Below are 22,454 nucleotides of genomic sequence, written 5' to 3'. Positions count from 1 at the left end.
GTTGTACCAGAAAATTCGTACCTAAAATTACGTCTGTTGTCAATAAAGGAACAATCCAAAAATTTGAGTGGAAAGTATGACCTCCAATACAAAATGATAAATGCGTCTGTAATTTGACGTCTACCCCTTTACTCGGTACTGCTCCTTTCACTTTTGTTTTGCCTAAAGGTAATGTCGGATAGGTATTCTCTTTGTTGCACTCGTTAAAAGTTTCTTCATTTATTACTGATATAGGTGATCCGGAATCGATTACTGCTGAGAATTTCGATGAACCAATTTTAATTTCGATGACAGGATGCGAAATAGTTTTCTCAACAAATGGTCTTTCCTGTAAGAGAGTGTCTCTGATATCGTCAAAAGTAATTACATTTTCACGAACAACATTTTGCGTGTCAAAGGTAGTGCTTGTATTATTGGAAGATGCGATCTGTACAGTATCTAGTCAGATTCTATCTGACGTGTTATTATTATTAGGAGGATTCTGTGGCATTTCGACTATTTGAACTGTCCTATTACTTCTTCCAGACGTGTTACGCTCTGGATGATACCTACTGTCCGGTTCATTCATGAGAATAGGTTCTTGCGGATAATTTTGCTGTTGGTATGTCCGACTGTTGTTAGGTGTACGCTGAAAATTGTTCTCATTATTTTTACGTCTGTCGTAATAGTCATTCCTATACGGTGTATTGCGATGGGAATTGAAATACTGTCTTCTTTGTACGTAGTTGTTTCCTTGCTGTCGTGCATTACTATTTGTTGGATCTGGGACTATACGTGCACGCGGCGAAACATTAAAGTTTGGTTGACCTTGTAGACTGCATTGTTGGTTAGGTATGCTAAGCGGTTGACTTTCATGCTGTTGTGGTGAAAAACATCTATTGTTACAAAAATATGGTTCCTATTGCTGATAATTTTACACATACTGATGATTACGATTTTATCTGTTATTAAAATTACGGCGGTAGTTGTCATTACGGGAGTGCCTACTGAAAATTGTCACATTCGGTTAAAGTTTGTCACATCGGGTTTTCATTACTCGTTTCTTAATACTAGGTAGAGCAATAGTTAAAGAGCTGTTTTGATAGATATAAAGGATAGTAGAAGAAAAGGCAGCAGTGCAGAAAACTAAAGATGAAACAGCACTACTACAGCTCGGGGCCCTATGCTCGCTACGGCACATATTCATTAAAGCGTAATGAATCCCCTGAGGTCAATTACGCGCTGCGAATAAATTTTAGTTTTTGCGTTACAGGCAATAGCGGTAAAATTCCAAATACAAATTGCTGCATTCTTGCTAATTCCAATTTCTGCATTACAGGTAATGCTGTTGAAAGTACAATAGCAAATTGTCTTATCGGGTTCAAAGCCAGCTTCCGCATTACAGGCAATAGCGATGAAAGCAAAAAAATAAATTGTCGCATACAGTGCAAAGCGTGTACCTGTGTTCTGTCATTATTAAATTCCTTAGATTTTCTTACAAATGCAAATTGCTCGAAATCTACGTTCTCGTCACTCAGTTTGATAACACGTTCAGGTTTGTGTGTGAATCTGTTCGTCTGTACGTTCTCGTCACTCAGTTTGATAACACGTTCAGGTTTGTGTGTGAATCTGTTCGTCTGTGTCATTTCGGATTTCAAGTTGCGTAGCTTTTCAGATTTTAAGTCGCGTGGCTTTTCGGATTTTAAGTCGCGTAGTTGCTGTAAATTGCTCACATTATACACGCTGCGTGAGTCAGACAAATGTTCGCTAAGTGGCGTCTGCTGTGTTGAGTTATTAACTGAAATATTTTTCATATCTATTACCTCTTGTTGTAAATTTGATAACTTCCGACGTAACGTGTTGTTAGACGAATCGATCTCATTAATTGAAATTCAGGTGTTTGGATAAATGAAACCGGTGCAGTATCATCTGATTTATTGTCATTAGTATTTTCGATAACATCAATACGACTGGCCAATTCATCACATTTTTCAGTCAGTATTTTAACCTGATCGTCGGTTTTAGAATCGGACGCATTAATCTGTTTTTGCAACTTACGCGTAGTTTCGCTCAGTTTTTTAACATCAGCTTTGATGACATCGCAATCCTGTGTTAGATCTAATTGTTCGAATCTGTCTGTCACTGTTTGAATATTTACTGTGTGTGTATCTGTTTTTGATTTAAGGTCAGAAATTTCATCCCGTAATTCCGCGTTCAATTGTTCTATGGTATTAATTTTGTCGGACACTGTAGTAATATTATTGTCTACATACGTCTTCGCTTTCGCGAACATTTTACGTTTGTCTTCTTGTCTTTGTGCAGTGATTGTTTCCATGACTTGTCGTTTTACTTTGTTTTGATCTTGAATAAATTTGCGGAAACGCGTATCACTGTTCTGTATGTGCTGATTAATGCGCTCGTTAATCTGAGTGTTCTGCTGTTCGAATTTCGCGTCTATCTTTGCGTCCATAGTGCGCGAAAGTTCTATCGTCATTGCTTTAAACTCGTCCCGTAATTGTGCAGCTTTTTCAGAGCATTGTTTAGCGACTCCGCTAATTTCGTCTCTGAGTGTTTCTGTTGCGGCTGTTTGCATTTCCCATAATTCTTGCGCAACAGACTTAATTTCTTCGCTATTTTTTCGTGAACAAGCCTCAATTTCCACACGCAACTGTTCCTTAGTGTCATGGCACTGCGCAGCAACGGCTCTAATTTGTTCACTAAGCTGTCTCGAATTGTCGTCTAATTTTTCATTTAAGTATTGTTTGAGTTTTTCGTCATTATTGTCAAGTTTCTCATTTAAGTGTTTGTTATCTTCCCTAAGTTGTCTGAAATCTTCACTCTGTTGTTTGACCTGCTCATTATTTTGTAGCAATATTGCCATAATTTGACCCAATGTAACATTATCTACTCCATTCTCTGTACTATTTGACGATGTATTTGCAATTGTCCCGCTTTGTGTGACCATTTGGTCATTTTGCAACTTACAAAAAGGATTATCAGTCGGATGTACACTGTCAGACATTATTTCGGAATTAAATGAATCTGTCCTACTTTGTGTGATCTGTTCATTTTCATTAGACAAATTTGTCTGTACATTACTTGAGTTTTCCGAATCGGGTGTGTTAAGCTGGGCAGCGCTCATTACAATAGAGCGTTCTGCGTCATCAATTGTCGTCAAATTAACAGACGAGACAATTGAGTTTGTTTGTTCATTATCAGGGTAAAAGTCATCACTAGTGGTTGGAATGCATTGATTGTCAGTGAACGCAGGATTGTCATCATTACACTGCGTGTCACAATTACTATTGGTCACGTTGTTTAAGTCGGTAATTTCGTTCATAATACCTCGCGATACACTATTCACAGTCTTTCGCGGCATTTTAACAACAGTCACAATTATTCACAAAACAATAAGCACAAATGCAAAAGCAACACACAAATACAATAGAGCAACGAATTGCCGTTGACCTGTAGAAAGAAAGTCACAAGATTAATAAAAGCGTTGCGCCAAATCCTAATTATATCTAAGCAAATAAGAGCAGATATCTGACTGTCGCTCAAAAGACTCTCAACGAAATACGATCCTGGACTGGGTGTCGCCAAGTGTAACCTCCCCACAAAAATTTTAAAAGGTGATATTATATAGAAATGCTAATGGACATTGCGCTAAGTGTAACCTCTCCACTGAAATTTTAAAGACAGAAACAATAAATGAATAGGAGCCAAACGTAACCTCCCTAGCAATTAAATTTAATGACAATAAAAGTGAGAATCGCGATCTGACTCAAGTATAAGTTCTTCACAAAAAAAGTTAAAGTCGATTCAGTGATAAAAAAATCTCAGTGATAATAATGATTCAATTAAACCGAAATATCGGTCTTTGGCCCTGTGCAAAAATCAAAATTAAATTCTTACCTCATTGCAACACCTAGTCAAATTTCTGCTCTTGTTGTTGCGCACTGCTTGGAGGAACTGCATTGCAAATAATAATATTCCTTTTTTTTTTTTTATAATCTATTTGAAAACTGAAACTTTTGTTTAGGGGAAGTGGAACGAAATAGTTACTTCAATTAAATGAAAATTTTATGTAAAATTGCTTTTGAAATCAAAGTTATTATTGGGGGCACTTGTTGAAAATTAGTTACAATAATTAAACTTTGCATTATCCGTTGATTATCTTAATTAACAGTATACCTCATTCAGCATCTTGACCAGTGTTGTCGCCAGACCACATCACGCAATCCCACTGGACTGCTACCACTGACCGACCGCTCTGCATGACGACTACTAGCGTACTGCACGCCACTGAACAGAGCTACTGCTCGCGACGACTACTGACAGACTACTGCCCTCAACTAGACAGAGCTACAGACTCGCAACGACTGACTGACAGACTACTGCCCTCAACTAGACAGAGCTACAGACTCGCAACGACTGACCGACAGACTGAGACCCGCTCGCAACACTCGCGCGGTCAAGCGCATACTCTCTGGTCACAGATGCTACAATGCCTCGCCATCGCTGCTATGTTACATACGTGTTTCAACTGTCATTCGACAGACGAGGTTGGCCTGTAGGCTTTTGTGCTGTACGTGTCGTTTCACGTTTCCACTTCACTATCACATCGGAAACAGTGGACCTAGAGATGTTTAGGAGTGTGTAAATCTCGCGTGCAGACATATGACACAAGTGACACCCAATCACCTGACCACGTTCGAAGTCCGTGAGTTCCGCGGAGCACCCCATTCTGCTCTCTCACGATGTCTAATGACTACTGAGATCACTGATATGGAGTACCTGACAGTATGTGGCAGCACAATCCACCTAATATGAAAAACGTGTGTTTTTGGGGGCGTCCGGATACTTTTGATCACATAGTGTATATTGTCCGGCCCCATGTCATTATCTTCGTTCCGTGACAGAAACCGAAGAGCGAATTCAGAATGGTGCTGCGGTTCATGACGTTTTAGTTGCTGCACTGCTTGGATCTTGTACAGGTACCAGTGTAATATATACCGCGGAACTTCCCGTACTGTTGGGATGGACAATTTTCGTGACACTGCAAGAGTACTAGCACTACCGGGAACACGTATTGAATGGTCAGTTACAATAACAGCAACCTCGTCCATAACTTCCACTGTCATCGCACACCTTTTTCTTCCAGGTACCACACCAAGTTCACCCTTGTTTTTGAATTTCATTGTCATTTTCTTTCAACCATTTAATTACATCAGGCCTCTCCTCAGACCTTTCGATCGGCGATACTCTCTCACTGCAGCACTATAATCGCAGTTGTTCACAAAGAATGGTTTCACTAACGGCGCAAGATGTCTCTCTTCTCTATAGCCATATTCCTCACTCACATTATGGCTTGTCAAATGACATCGTGAATGTCATAGTGTCATGCAGACAGTTTACGGCAGCTGATTTGCACCTGGTGGCCAAAATTGGAACTAATTTTTGGCAGCGTAAATCAGTTCGGGATCAACGCATTAGCATATCTACCAAGTTTTACTGCCATATAATAATTACAGCCGCACTGGACTTCTGTGAAAAGCAGCACTTTAATTATAGCCTCTCGGTATGAACGACACCCCAAACGCTCTGAGGACGAGGCGTTAAGTAATATTTCAAAGGAAGTTGTCATATCAGGAAGAGGGCCCATTTCCGTTCAATTAAGATTCTCATTCTCCAACGTACACTCTTTTATGCTGTTCTCCTGGGGAGCTGTCTCCTATTCAAGATTAATAAGACATCATGCGCCTTTCACTAGTGGCACATCACGATTAATACAAAGGGATGTTCACATTTGAATTCAAAGTCATCCATGCAAATTAAAATTATTAAAACGTTAATATAAAAAACAAAAATTTTGGTGTAAAAGATAATCTAACATCTTTCCCATGTTGGAAGAAGATATATCGATGGCAGACACCATTGGATTCGGAGGTTTAGTGCATTAACTCAAATGGCGGTAGCTACGCCAAGAATCAAAATTCTAATATAAGCGGCTGCAGAGGAGGCGGAAGCCAGTTCTCTTTAGGCAACCATTTCAAGCAGATCACCTACGTTGCGTCGTCTCGTCCCGCTGTACTGACAAGTGATTCTGACTATATCAGCAGTGTTCGAGTTCAAATGATACACTCACAAACATTTTATGTATACGTATTCTGCCAAAGCGTATGTCGTGTGAAACACTCTGAACTTGTTCACATTATTATCAAGTGTCACTGATGGCATCCTGTGACATACAATGAACTTCCGGGACTTCAGGGTCAGTTTCTTCTAATTCGCTTGTTTTTCGCAGACTTTGGACACAGGGATCCAGCGTTTTTAAGTTGCCTTAATGTTTGATGGCCAGTAAATGCTGTAACTGTAAAACTGTTTATTGTAGTTCTCAGCAGAAAATGGCGACGATGTATTAGATTCGTGCACATAAAGCAGCTAAACTTTCAGGGACCATTAGAATGACATGTGCAGAGCAGTATCTAGATCTAGTCAGTTTCTTAAGGGCAAGATTTGTGTCAAAGATGCATTACTTATCATCGAACAACATCAAAACAACTACAATATGCGACGGGCTATAGCATTAGTTGATCCTATCGTGTCGCTTTTTAGTGACCACAGCCTTCCCAGTCTGTCGTCATTCCCTACATTCAACAGCGACCGTGAGCAGTGCAGTTCATTTGCAGCAACCCTGCGCCATCGTCTTGCGTCGGGGCACATATCGATGCTGCATGTGTGTGGGACTACATCCCTGCATGGTGCGCACTGGAAGTATTTGACATTATACAGATCACCTCCCCTACCCCAGCAGCATCCTTCCACCCTCATCCTTGATGAACTCTTGGGCAAACTAGCCCTATGCTGTGAATGCCGAGTGTTGAGACATCAGAATGATTGTGAAACAATCAGAATAGACGCACTTACAATCTACCACTGAACTCCAAGTTATTGGTCAGTGCTGTACATTATCTTGCAGAGCAAATGTTGTGCTAAATCTTATCAGCGAGCCTCATACGAAACACATCGGTTCAAGATTCAGCTGGCCATCAAATTCAAATCTAAAACTAAAGTTCGCAGACCCTAGCTTGGAAGAAGTTCAAAAAAGGTTCAAATGGCTCTGAACACTATGGGACTTAACATCTGAGGTCATCAGTCCCCTAGAACTTAGAACTACTTAAACCTAACTAACCTAAGGTCATCACACACATCCATGCCCGAGACATGATTCGAACCTGCGACCGTGGCGGTCACGCGGTTCCAGACTGAAGCGCCTAGAACCGCTCGGCCACACCGGCCGGCTAGGCGCTTCAGTCTGGAACCGCGAGAGCACTACGGTCGCAGGTTCGAATCCTGCATCGGGCATGGATGTGTGTGATGTCTTTAGGTTAGTTAGGTTTAAGTAGTTCTAAGTTCTAGGGGACTGATGACCTCAGGTGTTAAGTCCCATAGTGCTCAGAGCCATTTGAACCAATTTTTGAAGCGCCTAGAACCGCCGGCCTTGGAAGAAGCTCTAGATATTGCAAGTCCATTTGAAATTACACACCCCTGTGTTCAACATCGCATCTGACATAGGACGCCTTCACCTACAACCAACAGGAGCCATCTTCGTCCAACACGGAGTAGCCCGCCTCACCAGCGTCTAAGGCGAGAGTGCTTCCACCGCCACAACTGCGACACCTGCCCACACTGCTGAGCTCTTTGTACAGCACATTGGCGCTGTGTGTCACAACGCCAGATGACGGACTTCAACATCCTCACCAGCAATGGAGTTTGATGTCGACCAGACAATACAGAACGGGATCCAAGATGGGAGGCCTACGGGTACACCTCCACATTGCTAGCTGTTGGGTACCATTTCGGTAGGATAATAGCGCTACATCAACGTCGTTGTTCATAGAGACTAATAGAAAATTAGCTCTGTCTCTCTCCTGCCTTGTACAATACGCCTGCTTGGTTATTGCGAAGCACCAATTTCAGTTTTACTGTATGGCATATCTTGTTCGTTATCTGCCATATTTGTTTCAAACAGTTAATCATCAGGATATCCCAAACGTATTTCTCATTGGCTTTTTTAGTGCCTTCTGTTTCACGATTACAGACTTTATTAGTGTGGTATCAGAAATCGGTTCCATCCAAGATATCAGCAACATATGTAACAATTTCCCCTTCTATTTTCAACGAGGGATGGATTGTACAAAGGGGTTTTCTGCATGTAACACTTCATAGAAACGCCGCTCCACGCTTCACAAGTGCTCGTCCTGTACCTTAGGTTATATTGGGGTCCAGATTAATAATACGGGAGATTTTGAAAATGACGTTCACATATTCCTGTCGTGGCATTATCTGCATGTTTTACCTTTAGTAGACCGTTATATACAACTGTACACAAAAGTGTACACAAATAATTGGTTTTTCCCGAAAAGCTTACGTACTGAAACTCCTTTTACAAAACAGCTTGAAAATTAGCGAGAATTCGTCATTACGCATCGTACCTAAACATTTTTGATTAAAACGACTCTCATAGGATCATAGCCAATGTTAGCATTAATAAATAAGTAAAGCTTTATGAAATACGAAGGAACACATTACCAATTACGTCAAATATGAAAGATGGGTAAAATGTGGGAAAACCTGTAAGATACGGGAGACAGGAGAAAATGTGGGTGAAATACGGGAGATCCCATAAAAATACGGTAGATCTGGCAGCCCTAGGACCACATGGAATAAACTCGATCAGCTAGTGGGCTTGGGCGTTCAGTGTCCAATTCCATCAATTCTCTGGACATCCACCATCGTAGTGCTTTATAATAGACGAATCTGTTCACATTTCTGTCGATTAGGCAATAGTCAATGTCCAAACTGTAACAGAAACCTATCCACTACCATGTCCCAATGACTTATTTTTTCTCCAGAATGAATTTTCACTCTGTAGCGGAATATGCGCTGATCTGAAACGTCCTGGCAGATTAAAACTCTATGCCGAACCGGCACTCAAACCTGGGAACTTTGACATCGTCGGCAAGTACTCTATCTGAACTATCCAGCCACGACCCACAACCCGCTCTAACTGCTTCACTTCCGCCAGTACCTTTCCTTCTACCTTCCAAACTTCACAGAGGTTCTTCTAAAACCTTGAGCGACTATCACTCATGGAAGAGAGGATACTGTGCAGACACTGCACAGTCACAGCCTGGGTATTGCTTCCAGCATATTAACTTGCCCATGCAAAGCGAAGGTCCCAGGTTCGAGACCCATCCAGCACACAGGTAACCAGGATTTTTCACTTATACTCTCGCCAACAAGTAGACAACACTGCTCAAAGATCGACTTGTCTGAAGCAAACTTTTCACTTCCCCTTGATGCAGAGTCTCACACATTCATGATATTCAGTATACCATCTGGATTATACCTATACCTTCCAAGCTGCCATTTGGCACTGCAAGGGCCACAGAAAATTTTCAAGGGTACCTGGAGCAATTTGTGTAAGCCATACTCCATTTCATATATTATTAAGTCGGCGCCACAGTAACCGAAATCAATGAGGAAGGCCAGTCACGTAATCTCAACAGTTTTCATACTATTGCCATCTGTAAAAGTCCTCATTTTTTATCCAGAAGTAGAGAACTCTTCCATAGTAAGCACGTAGTATTGTTACCCCACACGTCCAGAATTTCTACAGAGTAACTCCGGGAACACACTTACGAGTTTAAACACTTCCGCTGGCCACCAACCTCCCCAGTCATGAACATTATTGACATATCTTGGATGCCTTGCAACGTGCTGCTCAGAAGAGATCTCCAGCACTCTTATGGATTTATGGACAGGCCATCAGGATTCATGCTAATTCCCTCCAGCACTATTTCAGACATTAGTCGAGTCCAATGCCACGTCATGTTGCGGCACTTCTGCGTGCTCGCGGGGTTCCTACACGATATTAGGCAGGTTTACCAGTTTCTGTAGCTCTTCAGTGAATAACGCATTTACGAGTTTTTTTCACAAGGTAGAGAGGATAAAAGTGACAAATTACTGTACCGTACCACATTTTGCTACTAAATTTAGTCCACATTGTACTTGTTTAGCGAAATCATTGTAACCTGACCTCAATCTCTGCTGTAGTGACAGTTAAATCACGTGTAATACACATCATCTTCCGTGGGAAAATATGTAGATGCTCGACATATATCACATATACGTTTGTCTTTTGTAAACTACATTCTGGTACCGTAAGTGCTTTTTTTATTATATGAAAACGTACAAAGTCGCATAGCCTCCATTTTTCGTTGAACAGCCCGAAAACAATTATCGTCACAATGGACGAGCGTACGAACTACTCCAGAGTAGCGAGACTACTTACGCTTTTTGGAAGTGGAATGTTATGAGTTAACCAGCTAGGATGGAAAAGTGGCTAGTCTTTGGCTCTGTAGGAATATTCCTTATAGCTCAATAGTATTGAGAAACGCAGCTGAACATGAAAATTGATGCAGATCTGGGAGTTGCACGAGTAGAAATTTATTAGAAGTGTGGAGAGCTGTAGTTGGAAGTAGTAACGTTAGGAATAGAATACTCGTATATGACTGGACTGTTGTCGAACGAGACAGGAGGTTGAATGCGTCATGCAGCCTGCTAGCTTTAGTCTAAACATGTCCAGCAGCTTCACTGCTCTGGAGGCTGTGGACACTTTCTGCTACGGAGTGAGTAGTCTTAACTTCTATAAAAACCTTAGGTTACGAATAACAAGTATTTATAAGCCGAATGCAGGGGTCGGAGATGTCACCTGCAACATGGTCTACAGATTCTAGTAAGTTACTTGCACGACTAATTTCCAGCAACATTAAATATTCTTTCTTTCAGGAGTGCTAGTCATGCTAGATTTACATCTACATCTACATGGGTACTCTGCAAATCACATTTAAGTGCCTGGCCGGGAGTTCATCGAACCACCTTCACAATTCTCTATTATTCCAATCTCTTATAGCGCGTGGAATGAACGAACACCTACCTGTATCTTTCCGTACGAGCTCTGATTTCTCTTATTATATCTTGGTGATCGTTACTCCCTATGTAGGTCGGTGTCAAAAAAATATTTTCGCATTCGGAGGAGAAAGTTAGTGATTGGAATTTTGTGAGAAGATTCCGTCGTAACGAAAAACGCCCTTTTTTTAATGATGTCCAGCGCAAATCCTGTATCATTTCCTTTTAGCACTCATCTGGATGACCTCAGACTTTTCGTTATTTAGGGTCAACTGCCAATTTTCGCACCATTCAGGTATCTTTTCTAAATCGTTTTGCAGTTTGTTTTGCTCTTCTGATGACTTTATTAGTCGATAAACGACAGCGTCACCTGCAAACAACCGAACACGGCTGTTCAGATTGTCTCCCAAATCGTTTATATAGATAAGGAACAGCAAAGGGCCTATAACACTACCTTGGGGAACTCCAGAAATCACTTCTGTTTTACTCGATGACTTACCGTCAGTTACTACGAAGTGTGACCTCTCTGACCGGAAATCACAAATGCAGTCACATGACTGAGACGATATTCCATAAGCACGCAATTTCACTACGAGCCGCTTGTATGGTACATATCAAAAGCATTTCGGAAAACCAGAAATACTGAATCGATCTGAAATCCCTGTCAGTAGCACTCAACAATTCATGTGAATAACGAGCTAGTTGTGTTTCACAGGAACGATGTTTTCTAAACCCATGTTGACTGTGTGTCAATGGACCATTTTTTTCGATGTAATTCATAATTTTCGAACACAATATATGTTCCAAAATCCTGCTGCATATCGACGTTAACGATATGGGCCTGTAATTTAGTGGATTACTCCTAGTACCTTTCTTGAATATTGATGTGATCTGTGCAATTTTCCAGTCTTTGGGTATGGATATGTAAGAACTAGGTAGCTCAACTGACAGAACACTTGTCCACGAAAGACAAAGGTCCTAGGTTCGACTGCCGGTCTAGCACACTATTTTAATCCGCCATGAAGTTTCAGATCAGTGCATACTCCGCCGCAGAGTGTAAAATTCATTGTGGAACAATACTACCCATAGATGTTTCTGAAAGACAGAGATGCTGATTAACTATGACACTCTTTCAGAAATCAGTAGAACAGGGTTTCCCAAAACGCCTTCCGCTGAATACTGGTGTTCAGCAAGTCCCGGCGAAAACTATTCATAATATGGCGCTTTCTTTCCAACATTTTGACGATACTATTTTAACGGATGTAAATATCACAACCGACTACTGTTGGCGCAAAGAAACGTGAGTTGCGAGTGATTACCTATAACATTTAGCATTTCTTACAGTTTATATACTTCATGAAAATATTTTATGGCCCTTAAAAATAAGCAAGGTCTTGCATCAGAGTACCAAGACTCTCAAAATGTTCCGTCAGAGGGGAAGTTTGGGAACACCTCCAATAGAGAAACTAAGATACAGGACACTGAACAATCTAAAGGTATTTCTACAGATGTGTTATGCATGATAGAACACGCATGTAAAAATTAAATATAAGACGGGGAAAGAAAAGGAAAGGGAAAGGATCGGTGGGATATCGTGACGGCTAGCCACACAGGGAATTGTGATAATTCAGTGGCGAAAGATGAAAATCTGTAGCAAACCTGGACTTCAACCCGGATTTACTGTTTCTCACGGGTGGTTGACTTAATGGCGATTTATCATTCAAATGAGGGGAAAAAAAGGCAAAGTTTGGAGAATTTTGAGACGATGAAAACACATGCAGTGGATCTTTTGGGGATTAGGATTGATCATACTGATTCAAAATAAAAGGAAATGGTGCTCTTTCAATAAGGGCCTGCTAGTCTGCAGTAAGCAGACGGCGTGCAGATAGCCCCTAAACTCTACCTATCTGAAATCAAGAGCTATTTGAAACCAAAAATGGATATCATCAGTCGACACTACATTAAATTTATGGGCTCTAATCCCTAATAATAATGAAATAACCTTAAATTTAACGATATGGTGCAAACTCAAACTTTGAGTTCGAGTTTTAGGAGTTTGTTTCACTCTATGGCTTTACAAAAAGCAGTTAATATCAACAACTTTCATATATTATACGTATAAGCTCCCAAGAAAAGGCCCTACTTTTCGGGTAAAAGGTAGAATTTATTAGGTTGAACCGTTTTTAATTTATCTGCATGCAGTTTTGAAAAATGTTTCTCAAGAAAACGTTTAGGGAAAACTTTTATTAGTATGATTAGTTCAATTTGCATAAAAACTATATGTATCTATATATTTTTGATGTCGCTGAACACGATTCTGAAATTAGATTTTCAAAATTGAAAATGGCTAATCCAATAAGGCGGACCAAAAATTATATTTTGACCAATTTAGATCAACATTTGACAAAAAATGTGTTTTCGTTACTTAAATTTAGTCTGCTATTCCAGGGCCGTGCATCAGTCCTTCCTCTAACTTAAATTGTTCCTGGAGAGCAATTCTCACTTTCTTCTTGGCGAGAAAAGCGGGTCAGTCTGAGCTGGACGTGAGACGTTCGGCAGCCTGCACACATTGTTCGCCATCTTTTTCACGCGAATGTGAGAAGTCCTGCCATGGGCATCTCGTAAACAATAAAGGCAGGCCCACTTGTGAAGGTTGCGTTGTTATACAGTGTGCCTCTCCTAAGACTCGTCAGGTGCATTTTCTTTCATTTTTCGGCAGATATTTTCAATTTCGTTTTTGTGCTGTGTAGCTGGAATCAGGCACACTGCAATGTAAATCATTTTGTGGACGTGCGCCACGGTACGACAAGTTTTCTGTTTGAGCCGGGCGTCTCCGGCTGAGAGCGCCCCAGGGCGGCCGTGACACTGCTTCGAACAATCAGCTGTAGAAACTTTTGTAACGCACTGACTTCAGCACCTTTTCGTCCCAACATTCTAGACACTTTTCAAAAGGCACAATTAGAGAAAAACAAACGTTCCACGATTTTGAATCAAAACCTGGGCTTAACTACTTCAAGCCATCTGGACACGTCCCTGACTGACTCAAATTTCCAACTTGTCCATTACATTCTCTACTCGCAAATCTTGATTCCCATAGGAATTCGGACGATATTTGCGCATTCGCACTGAAGCAAACGTCGAGGAGCCGTTGCCCTCTTTTTCAGAAATGTTTACATTTGGGTGGTGTCTGTTTCTGTCGCATATGTCTGATAGAATAGACACCACTCAGGGATATAACGGTACATAACAGAACATCATTTGGTAGTTGCAGGAATCGAACAAGTGTCCCTAGATGGATACAAGCTAGTAGACCTGTAACATTACTGTGCATGTAATATGAGTAAATGGGGAGCTGCTGTAGATATACAACGTGAAGACAGCCACAGGCCAAAAGTCTTAGTCAATGATAGATATTGATCTCCACCTCTCATATGGCTCCGTAAATACATCCATTCATATCAAGTGCACCAACCGCGAACATACCTCCACTTTCAGAGTTGTCACCCATTCCATGTCAAAAATTCTCTTCCATACAGCTTCATCACCTCTAGCCATTGCATCTGTAGTGGAAAGCAGGACTTACACTGATAACCTTACCAGAGCCTTACTGAAAGTCAATTTTCTGCTCATCTCATTCTTAAACGGATCTTCTATGCCATCTCCTCCTTTGATACCATTAACCTCGTTAACCAGTATTCTCTAATCACATATTATCATCCTGGCCTTGAAAATCCCAACTTCATTCTTCATCAGGGCTTTGACTACCTCTTGTTGTCCCCTGAAATTAGGGACAGCCTACCCAAAATTCTACCCACATCACCCAAAGTACGGTAATGTTGCACATCCCACCCACCCTACAGAATACGCTTGTCCACCCCTACTCCAATCCTGCTCCCAATCCTGCACCACATGGGTCATTCCCTTGTGGTCAGAGCGAGTTCTAGATATATCCCATACATCCGTCCACCACATCCTACTGCAGTTCCTGCCATGGGCATCTCGTAAACAATAAAGACAGGGCCACTTGTGAAGGTAGCGTTGTTATACAGAGTGTCTCTCCTAATAACCGTCAGGTACATTTTCTTTCATGTTTCGGCAAATATTTTCAATTTCGTTTTCGTGCTGTCTAGCTGGAATCAGCCCAAACAAATACTGCTCGCCACGGCTTTTATGGAACACCCAGTGTCATCGGAAAGTGTTGGTTTTGTTTCCCAGTGGAAACGATACTATTTTTAAAGTGTAATTTCATGTGCCCATTTGATAGAGCAGTTCCAAATTAATCCAGTTCAATATTAATTTTATTAATATGGACAATAAAATAGGAATGAATAACCTGCTTGACGGTAGCAGTCAACACAGGGCAGGACACTGTTTTTGCTTCTAGAGCACTGGTTATTCTCCACATTTTGCTGTCCCCATTAATACATATCAATAAAACGAATATAATTTGGAACCGCTCTATCGAAAGTGTACATATAATTCTGCTTTAAAAATCATTTTGTTTGCAACAGTAAACAAACCGATGCTTTCCAGTGACACTGGGCATCATATGACAGACGTGGTGAGCAATATTTGTCTGAGATGACTGGAGTTAAATATTGGAGAAACGAAAAGGCAGCTATCTGCTGAAACCAGCGACACAATCGAAAATGTGCTGACGACCCTTAGGAGAAACGTCCAGTATCAAGTATGCTGCCATTACTACACAGCATTCGATGTGGTCGTTACAACTAGCCAACTGGCTACTCACATGAATGGTCACCACAAGTGGAGAACCACAAACTTGACCATACAGTTGACAAGTATGCTATGCACCACAACATTACTGACTTAAACAGCTGCTTCACTGCATGGGTCATTTAGATTGTCCCTTCCAGCGCAAGATTCTCTGAACTACACTGGTATGAATTGGCTCTGCAGCATATCCTGCACTCTCACAGTAGCCTCGCCTAACTTGTTTCTCACTGCCTCACCTTACCTGTTCCCTTCTCTCCTCTCTCTCCATCTCTCCCACTCCTCCTTCCCCCCTCCTACTTTTTCACACCCTCCTTCCTTAAGTTACTCCCCTCTCTGTCTCCCTCTTCATCACCACTTTACTCACACACATCTACCTCTTATCCTTCTCTCTGTCTCCTATATAAAGTACACTCTGAATTCTTTTCATCCTCTTGTGCAGCCCCCTTGGTCATCAGTCGAAACATCTACTGCACACTGCCCTGCTACCCTATGCTTGCCTCGTGCATCCTTCCATACCCCTCCCTACTTCCATCTACCCAAACAACTGTTTCAATAATTAGTATTCAATAATCAGTCTCACCACTACCTGGTTGGTAGAGTGTATTTTTGGGTATCTGTGAGGTTGTGCAAGTGAATGTGTGTATTGTTACAAGAAAGAGACCAAGAGCTAGTGTTAATTATTTTCTATTGCATGTTTCTCTTTGCCATGCACCAGTAGACCAAAGGTAAGTTGTTGACTTTCTCTTATTTTACGTATTGTTCCATCCAGGAATTTCCATTATTGTTGTATGAAAGCAGACATTGGAGTCATATCTGTTGACATGGCACTCAAATGTCAAGAAATTATTTTATAATGGCCATGTAATAAAGGTTTTCACATCCTGTGATCCAAGGTTTCTTGGATTTATGCTGTAGCTTTCACCATAATTTGCACCCTTATCATGTTACCTGTACTATAGTAGCATTAATGAATCTAGACTAAGCCTTCAATAAAATAAGTGGAATATTATGTCCTAGATCCTGACAGAAACCAAGATAAAGTGGAGAATAGACTAGCCATCTTCAAAATCCACAAAAATAAATTGGAAGTGGTACAACTGGAGTATGTAAAAGAATTTATCAGGGAAGCAACTAAAATGAAAGATGTGACAGATATCCATACGACCTTTTTATTTCTTACTGGGAACAAGAAAGACAGACAACCACATTTGAACTGCATTTGGCATGCTACTTAATAGAGAATTTTAGTAAACTATGAACACTCAAAAGCAGACAGAAAGCTATATAATTTTATAAACTCAAAGAAGTTAGGAAGCAACCGAAGAATAGGTGAGAGATTCGTGCCATTTATTATTACAGATAGAAATAATTTGATAAGTATCAAACTGTTAAAGAGATAGTAGATTAAATGATAAAAGCATGCTGTTTAATATACAAGGCTAAAGAAATAAAGGCATCAAAAATGGAGTGGGACGGATGCAGAAAATGTCCAACGAGAATTATCTTCTACAATCAAACATTGCCTCATTAGTGAATTCATATATGGAGCACAGAACTGTGGAAATGAAATGTGGAGCACATAAAAATTATAAATGAAGAATCAGTGATCATTTTAAATTTAGTAATACAGAAATACTTAAAAAACTAAGTAGAGAGAGAAGGTACTATAGAACATAGATGAAACAGTAAATCTACAGAAAGGTCTCAGCAGAAAAATGAATAGCTTAGAATGAGTTTAAATTGTAATGCTCACTTTATGGCCAGCAAACATCTGTTGAGCATGGAGTTAACATTCTGAAACAACATTAAACTGTTGATCAGTCCATAAAATGAAACAATAATACTTGTATTTCCAGACCGAAATTGATGTAAGTTTGCATGGGCATTGCAGTTATTATGTTATGCACAGTTCCAAATTGCTCTTACAGAGGTGGAAAATACGTGTTCACGAAATAGAAACACTATGTATAAATGTTGTAGCAGCTTATGGAGGCAGCTAACAATCTCATCAGCCTAGTTACAAATTAATTGAAAAACATGGTAGACGTTATCCAAACACGAGTTCAGTTCAGCACAGGAGCACAAGAGTGGCAAATTTAATTCGCTTTGTAGAGGTGGAATCATATAACACATATGAGGTGCATTCAAGTTCTAAGGCCTCCGATTTTTTTTCTAATTAACTACTCACCCAAAATCGATGAAACTGACGTTACTTCTCGACGTAATCGCCCCGCAGACGTACACATTTTTCACAACGCTGACGCCATGATTCCACGGCAGCGGCAAAGGCTTCTTTAGGAGTCTGTTTTGACCACTGAAAAATCGCTGAGGCAATAGCAGCACGGCTGGTGAATGTGCGGCCACGGAGAGTGTCTTTCGTTGTTGGAAAAAGCCAAAAGTCACTAGGAGCCAGGTCAGGTGAGTAGGGAGCATGAGGAATCACTTCAAAGTTGTTATCATGAAGAAACTGTTGTGTAACGTTAGCTTGATGTGCGGGTGCGTTGTCTTGGTGAAACAGCACACGCGCAACCCTTCCCAGACGTTTTTGTTGCAGTGCAGGAAGGAATTTGTTCTTCAAAACATTTTCGAAGGATGCACCTGTTACCGTAGTGCCCTTTGGAACGCAATGGGTAAGGAGTACGCCCTCGCTGTCCCAGAACATGGACACCATCATTTTTTCAGCACTGGCGGTTACCCGAAATTTTTTTGGTGGCGGTGAATCTGTGTGCTTCCATTGACCTGACTGGCGCTTTGTTTCTGGATTAAAAAATGGCATCCACGTATCATCCATTGTCACAACCGACGAAAAGAAAGTCACATTCATGCTGTCGTTGCCGGCCGAAGTGGCCATGCGGTTAAAGGCGCTGCAGTCTGGAACCGCAAGACCGCTACGGTCGCAGGTTCGAATCCTGCCTCGGGCATGGATGTTTGTGATGTCCTTAGGTTAGTTAGGTTTAACTAGTTCTAAGTTCTAGGGGACTAATGACCTCAGCAGTTGAGTCCCATAGTGCTCAGAGCCATTTGAACCATGCTGTCGTTGCGAATCAACATTGCTTGGCAACATGCCACACGGGCAGCCATGTGGTTGTCCGTCAGCATTCGTGGCACCCACCTGGATGACACTTTTCGCATTTTTGGGTCGTCATGCAGGATTGTATGCACAGGACCCACAGAAATGTCAACTCTGGAGGCGATCTGTTAAACAGTCATTCGGTGATCCCCCAAAACAATTCTCTCCACTTTCTCGATCATGTCGTCAGACCAGCTTGTGCGAGCCCGAGGTTGTTTCGGTTTGTTGTCACACAATGTTCTGCCTTCATTAAACTGTCGCACCCACGAACGCACTTTCGACACATCCGTAACTCCATCACCACATGTCTCCTTCAACTGTCGATGAATTTCAATTGGTTTCACACCACACAAATTCAGAAAACGAATGATTGCACGCTGTTCAAGTAAGGAAAACGTCGCCATTTTAAGTACTTAAAACAGTTCTCATTCTCGCCGCTGCCGGTAAAATTCCATTTACCGTTCGGTGCTGCCATCTCTGGGATGTATTGACAATGAACACGGCCTCATTTTAAAACAATGTGCATGTTTTTATCTCTTTCCAGTCCGGAGAAAAAAATTCGGAGGCCTTAGAACTTGAATGGACCTCGTACAAAGCAGCTAGTGAAAGAAAAAACTGGAAGGAAGCCAGCCACTAAACAGCCATATATTGGCTCACTACAAAACTATGTGAGAATGGCCTGTGATGTCATTGATTTCCATGGCAGAGTTGTTCTCACAAGATGTGAGCTATGTTACACTTATCAATATGTTGGTTTTCCACTTCTGATTGTACCTGTATTAATAATTTACATTTATAAAAACAGTTAACAGAAGGCTAGAATGAGTGGCATTACAGGGCAGAGGGCTGTTACTAAATGTAAATTAGATTGTGTGAAACTGACATTATTTTATACAAGACGTAAAAGAGATTACTGTGCAGGAAGAGACATAAACAGAGCTAAACCAGTAAATTGACTTTTGCTTGCCTTTCTTACCAAATAAGCCATCCAATCATGTGTCACAATGTGACTCAGAGATTAAACTTGCCACTAACTTCTCTTTGTTAGTTTCAAATTCCACAAGCAAAAATTTGTCTTTAAATCCAATTCTGGCTTGTAATTTTAATATGACACATACTAATCAATGCAGTGTGGAATCCAACAATAACAAAGAAAATCCACATTACTGACTTTTGCTTGAGAACATAATACCACTGTTCCAGAAGGCATAAGAGATAAGTAACTGCTATTACTCAAGCATAAAAGAACAGTTCTGAAACATGCATTATTGGTCAGAGTTGTTTTCTAAATTAGGACAGCGATTCAGGCATTGGAGGACTTGACTCACATTCTGGAGGTCTGGTCTCTTTACCATGGTCTCCATAGTTCAATTACACTGGATGCTTACATGATTCCCTTAAATATGATGTGGCTGACCTCCATGTTCTTTATTTCCATTTATCTTTGCCACCCTCTCCAAGGCTGTGCTCCCCCCTAAACACTCTGTTATTAACAGACAATTGAAACCCCATCTTCCTTTCCTAATGGTCACCATAGCAATAGCTTTCGTCTCATTTCCTGAGATGCTGCATAAATGAAACACTGAATAGAAAATATTTCTGTTGTCACTGGACTATGCATGTAATATGCTTTTACTGTTATTAGTAATTACACAACATTTCATTAAAGATTGCCTAATTTCTGGCTTGAAACCATTAGTTCTGTGAAATGTGTGTCATTATAATTTCATATTGTTACTGTTGCTAATGGAATATTTCTCATCTTGCAGGATGGATAAACTCAGCCATTAATCCCTTCATCTACGCATTCTACAGTCCAGATTTCCGGATTGCATTTTGGCGACTAACATTAAGGCACTGTTCTAAACCAAGAAGACCTCAGGATCCTTCCATAAGACATAAGTGAGTGTTGTACAATTAGCAGTGGTTTGAAAACCTTAAGTGAACTGCCATTATGTAGCACATAACTCATGTAGAGAGAGTAGCTCAAACGGAAGTTAAAAGTGAAATATTATCTAGTCAAGAGGGTACCCATTTGTTGTGATCTCTCTCCTTAAGTACTGTACAGAATATCTAGTCCATTAAGAAAATAGAAACATTATGCATTGGAAATTTAAAAGAAGTGAGTGATGCAGTTATGTGACAAGCAAGAACATGTGATACAGGTTTTCTTCGAATTGAGTCTTTAATAGAAAAGATTTTTCATAATTTATTAATGCGAATGTTGTAAAAGAACAAACTATTCATATAAAGTATATACTCTATGTGTAACTGTACTCAGATTGTTTCTGTGATCACGCAGTTATGAGTGGTCATGTAATGTGAGACTTATGGAGCCACAGCTGTACACTATATAGATAACTGTCAACACTATGTATGGTTCTGTGCCAGAAACTTTATTTTTGTTTCATTTTACAACATTTCTTCAGAAATTGTGTTTATCAACAAAAATATGTGATAAATGAGTGATATGGGTGAAACTCATCTATGTCCACAATTTGAAAAACATTGAATTAATTTCTAAGGCACACACATAATAGTTTTGAAACAGTTTACTATTGGCTGCATTAAAAAAAGAAAAAAAAATTGTGAATTAGTTTCTAATTCAAGGAAGAAACAAAATTCAAAAACCAAATTCTGAATTCAAGAATGTCTCAAAACTGTAAAGTCTCAAAACAGCTCTAAGTAAAGTTTTTCACAAATGAAAATGCAATACATGAAACAATCACATGTTGTGAACTTGTGGAGGCAGGACTTCTGAAATTAGCTCAAAATGTGTTACTATACCAAATCCCCATAATGGAGGATGTAACAATTCGCTGTAAAATTACCAAAGAGTCTCTTTAACCTATGTTATAGAAAGTATTTTTAGATAGTGCAGTGTAACATCTACTTTTCTGTTATCTCTTTTTCTATGTTATGCATTACATGACATTAACTTCCTACTGTCATGCAGTATCGTCCGTGGGAGCTGAATGCATTTACTAGCAGCAAGGAAACTGAGTCAACAGCAATATGAACTATAATTCTTAATTTAACAATTATATACTGTAAAACTTCAGTCACTTGATCTTCTCTTTATTATTTTGCAAGCTACAATTAAATTTCTGTACAGCTTGTTTAGATATGAAAATGGAACAGATAGAATAATATAAAAATTTTCCCAATGTTGTATCAAAGTAACTGACTTCAGATTATAAGTCACTTTTGTTAAATTTTTGTTTCACATTACTTAACAGTCACATAGTAATGAAGACAGACAGAAAAGAAACAAAAACATAAGCTATCAAAATTAAAAAATTTTCTTTTCTGTCATATTTTATCAGTCTTGGAATTTTTGTGCCACTCATCATAACTCACTCATTGCCAGAAAAAAAAAATCAATATTCTATATGTAAATAAACCAATACAACATCTTATTTTCAACTAAGCCATAACATTTATCAAATAATTCTTTCGGTTATTATGATTTAAAAATATCTTTTGCAAGGCAACCATGCTTTATCTTTAAAGAGAGCTTATTCATTCATAACCTCATAGACCAATTTAAAGCACTCTTCAAATTAGATTCAGATTTGTATTGATACAAGGACAGCAGTAAAGGAAACAATACCTTCTGTGAAGTAATTTATTTCACAAGTTACAAATGGTTGTTGTGATATCTTATGAAACTATGACAAGAGTACCTATC

The 22,454-nt window shown here is 40.0% G+C and overlaps 1 protein-coding gene across 1 annotated transcript in view; it reads left to right on the top strand.

Annotated features, from left to right (window-relative positions):
- Window positions 1-20,884, top strand: part of LOC124606357 (dopamine receptor 2-like) — a 180,517-nt gene extending 159,633 nt beyond the window's left edge. The window contains exon 5 of the mRNA XM_047138338.1: window positions 20,533-20,884. Coding sequence (XP_046994294.1) covers window positions 20,533-20,669 — 137 coding nt within the window. The 3' untranslated portion in view covers window positions 20,670-20,884. The remainder of the gene's footprint in view (window positions 1-20,532) is intronic.
- The last annotated feature ends 1,570 nt before the right edge of the window (window positions 20,885-22,454 follow it).

The sequence above is a fragment of the Schistocerca americana genome, chromosome 3 (assembly GCF_021461395.2).
Source record: "Schistocerca americana isolate TAMUIC-IGC-003095 chromosome 3, iqSchAmer2.1, whole genome shotgun sequence".
Classification (NCBI taxonomy): Eukaryota; Metazoa; Arthropoda; class Insecta; order Orthoptera; family Acrididae; genus Schistocerca; species Schistocerca americana.
The sequence above is the reverse complement of the archived record's forward strand: the minus strand, read 5'-3'. Positions and strand labels throughout refer to the sequence as shown.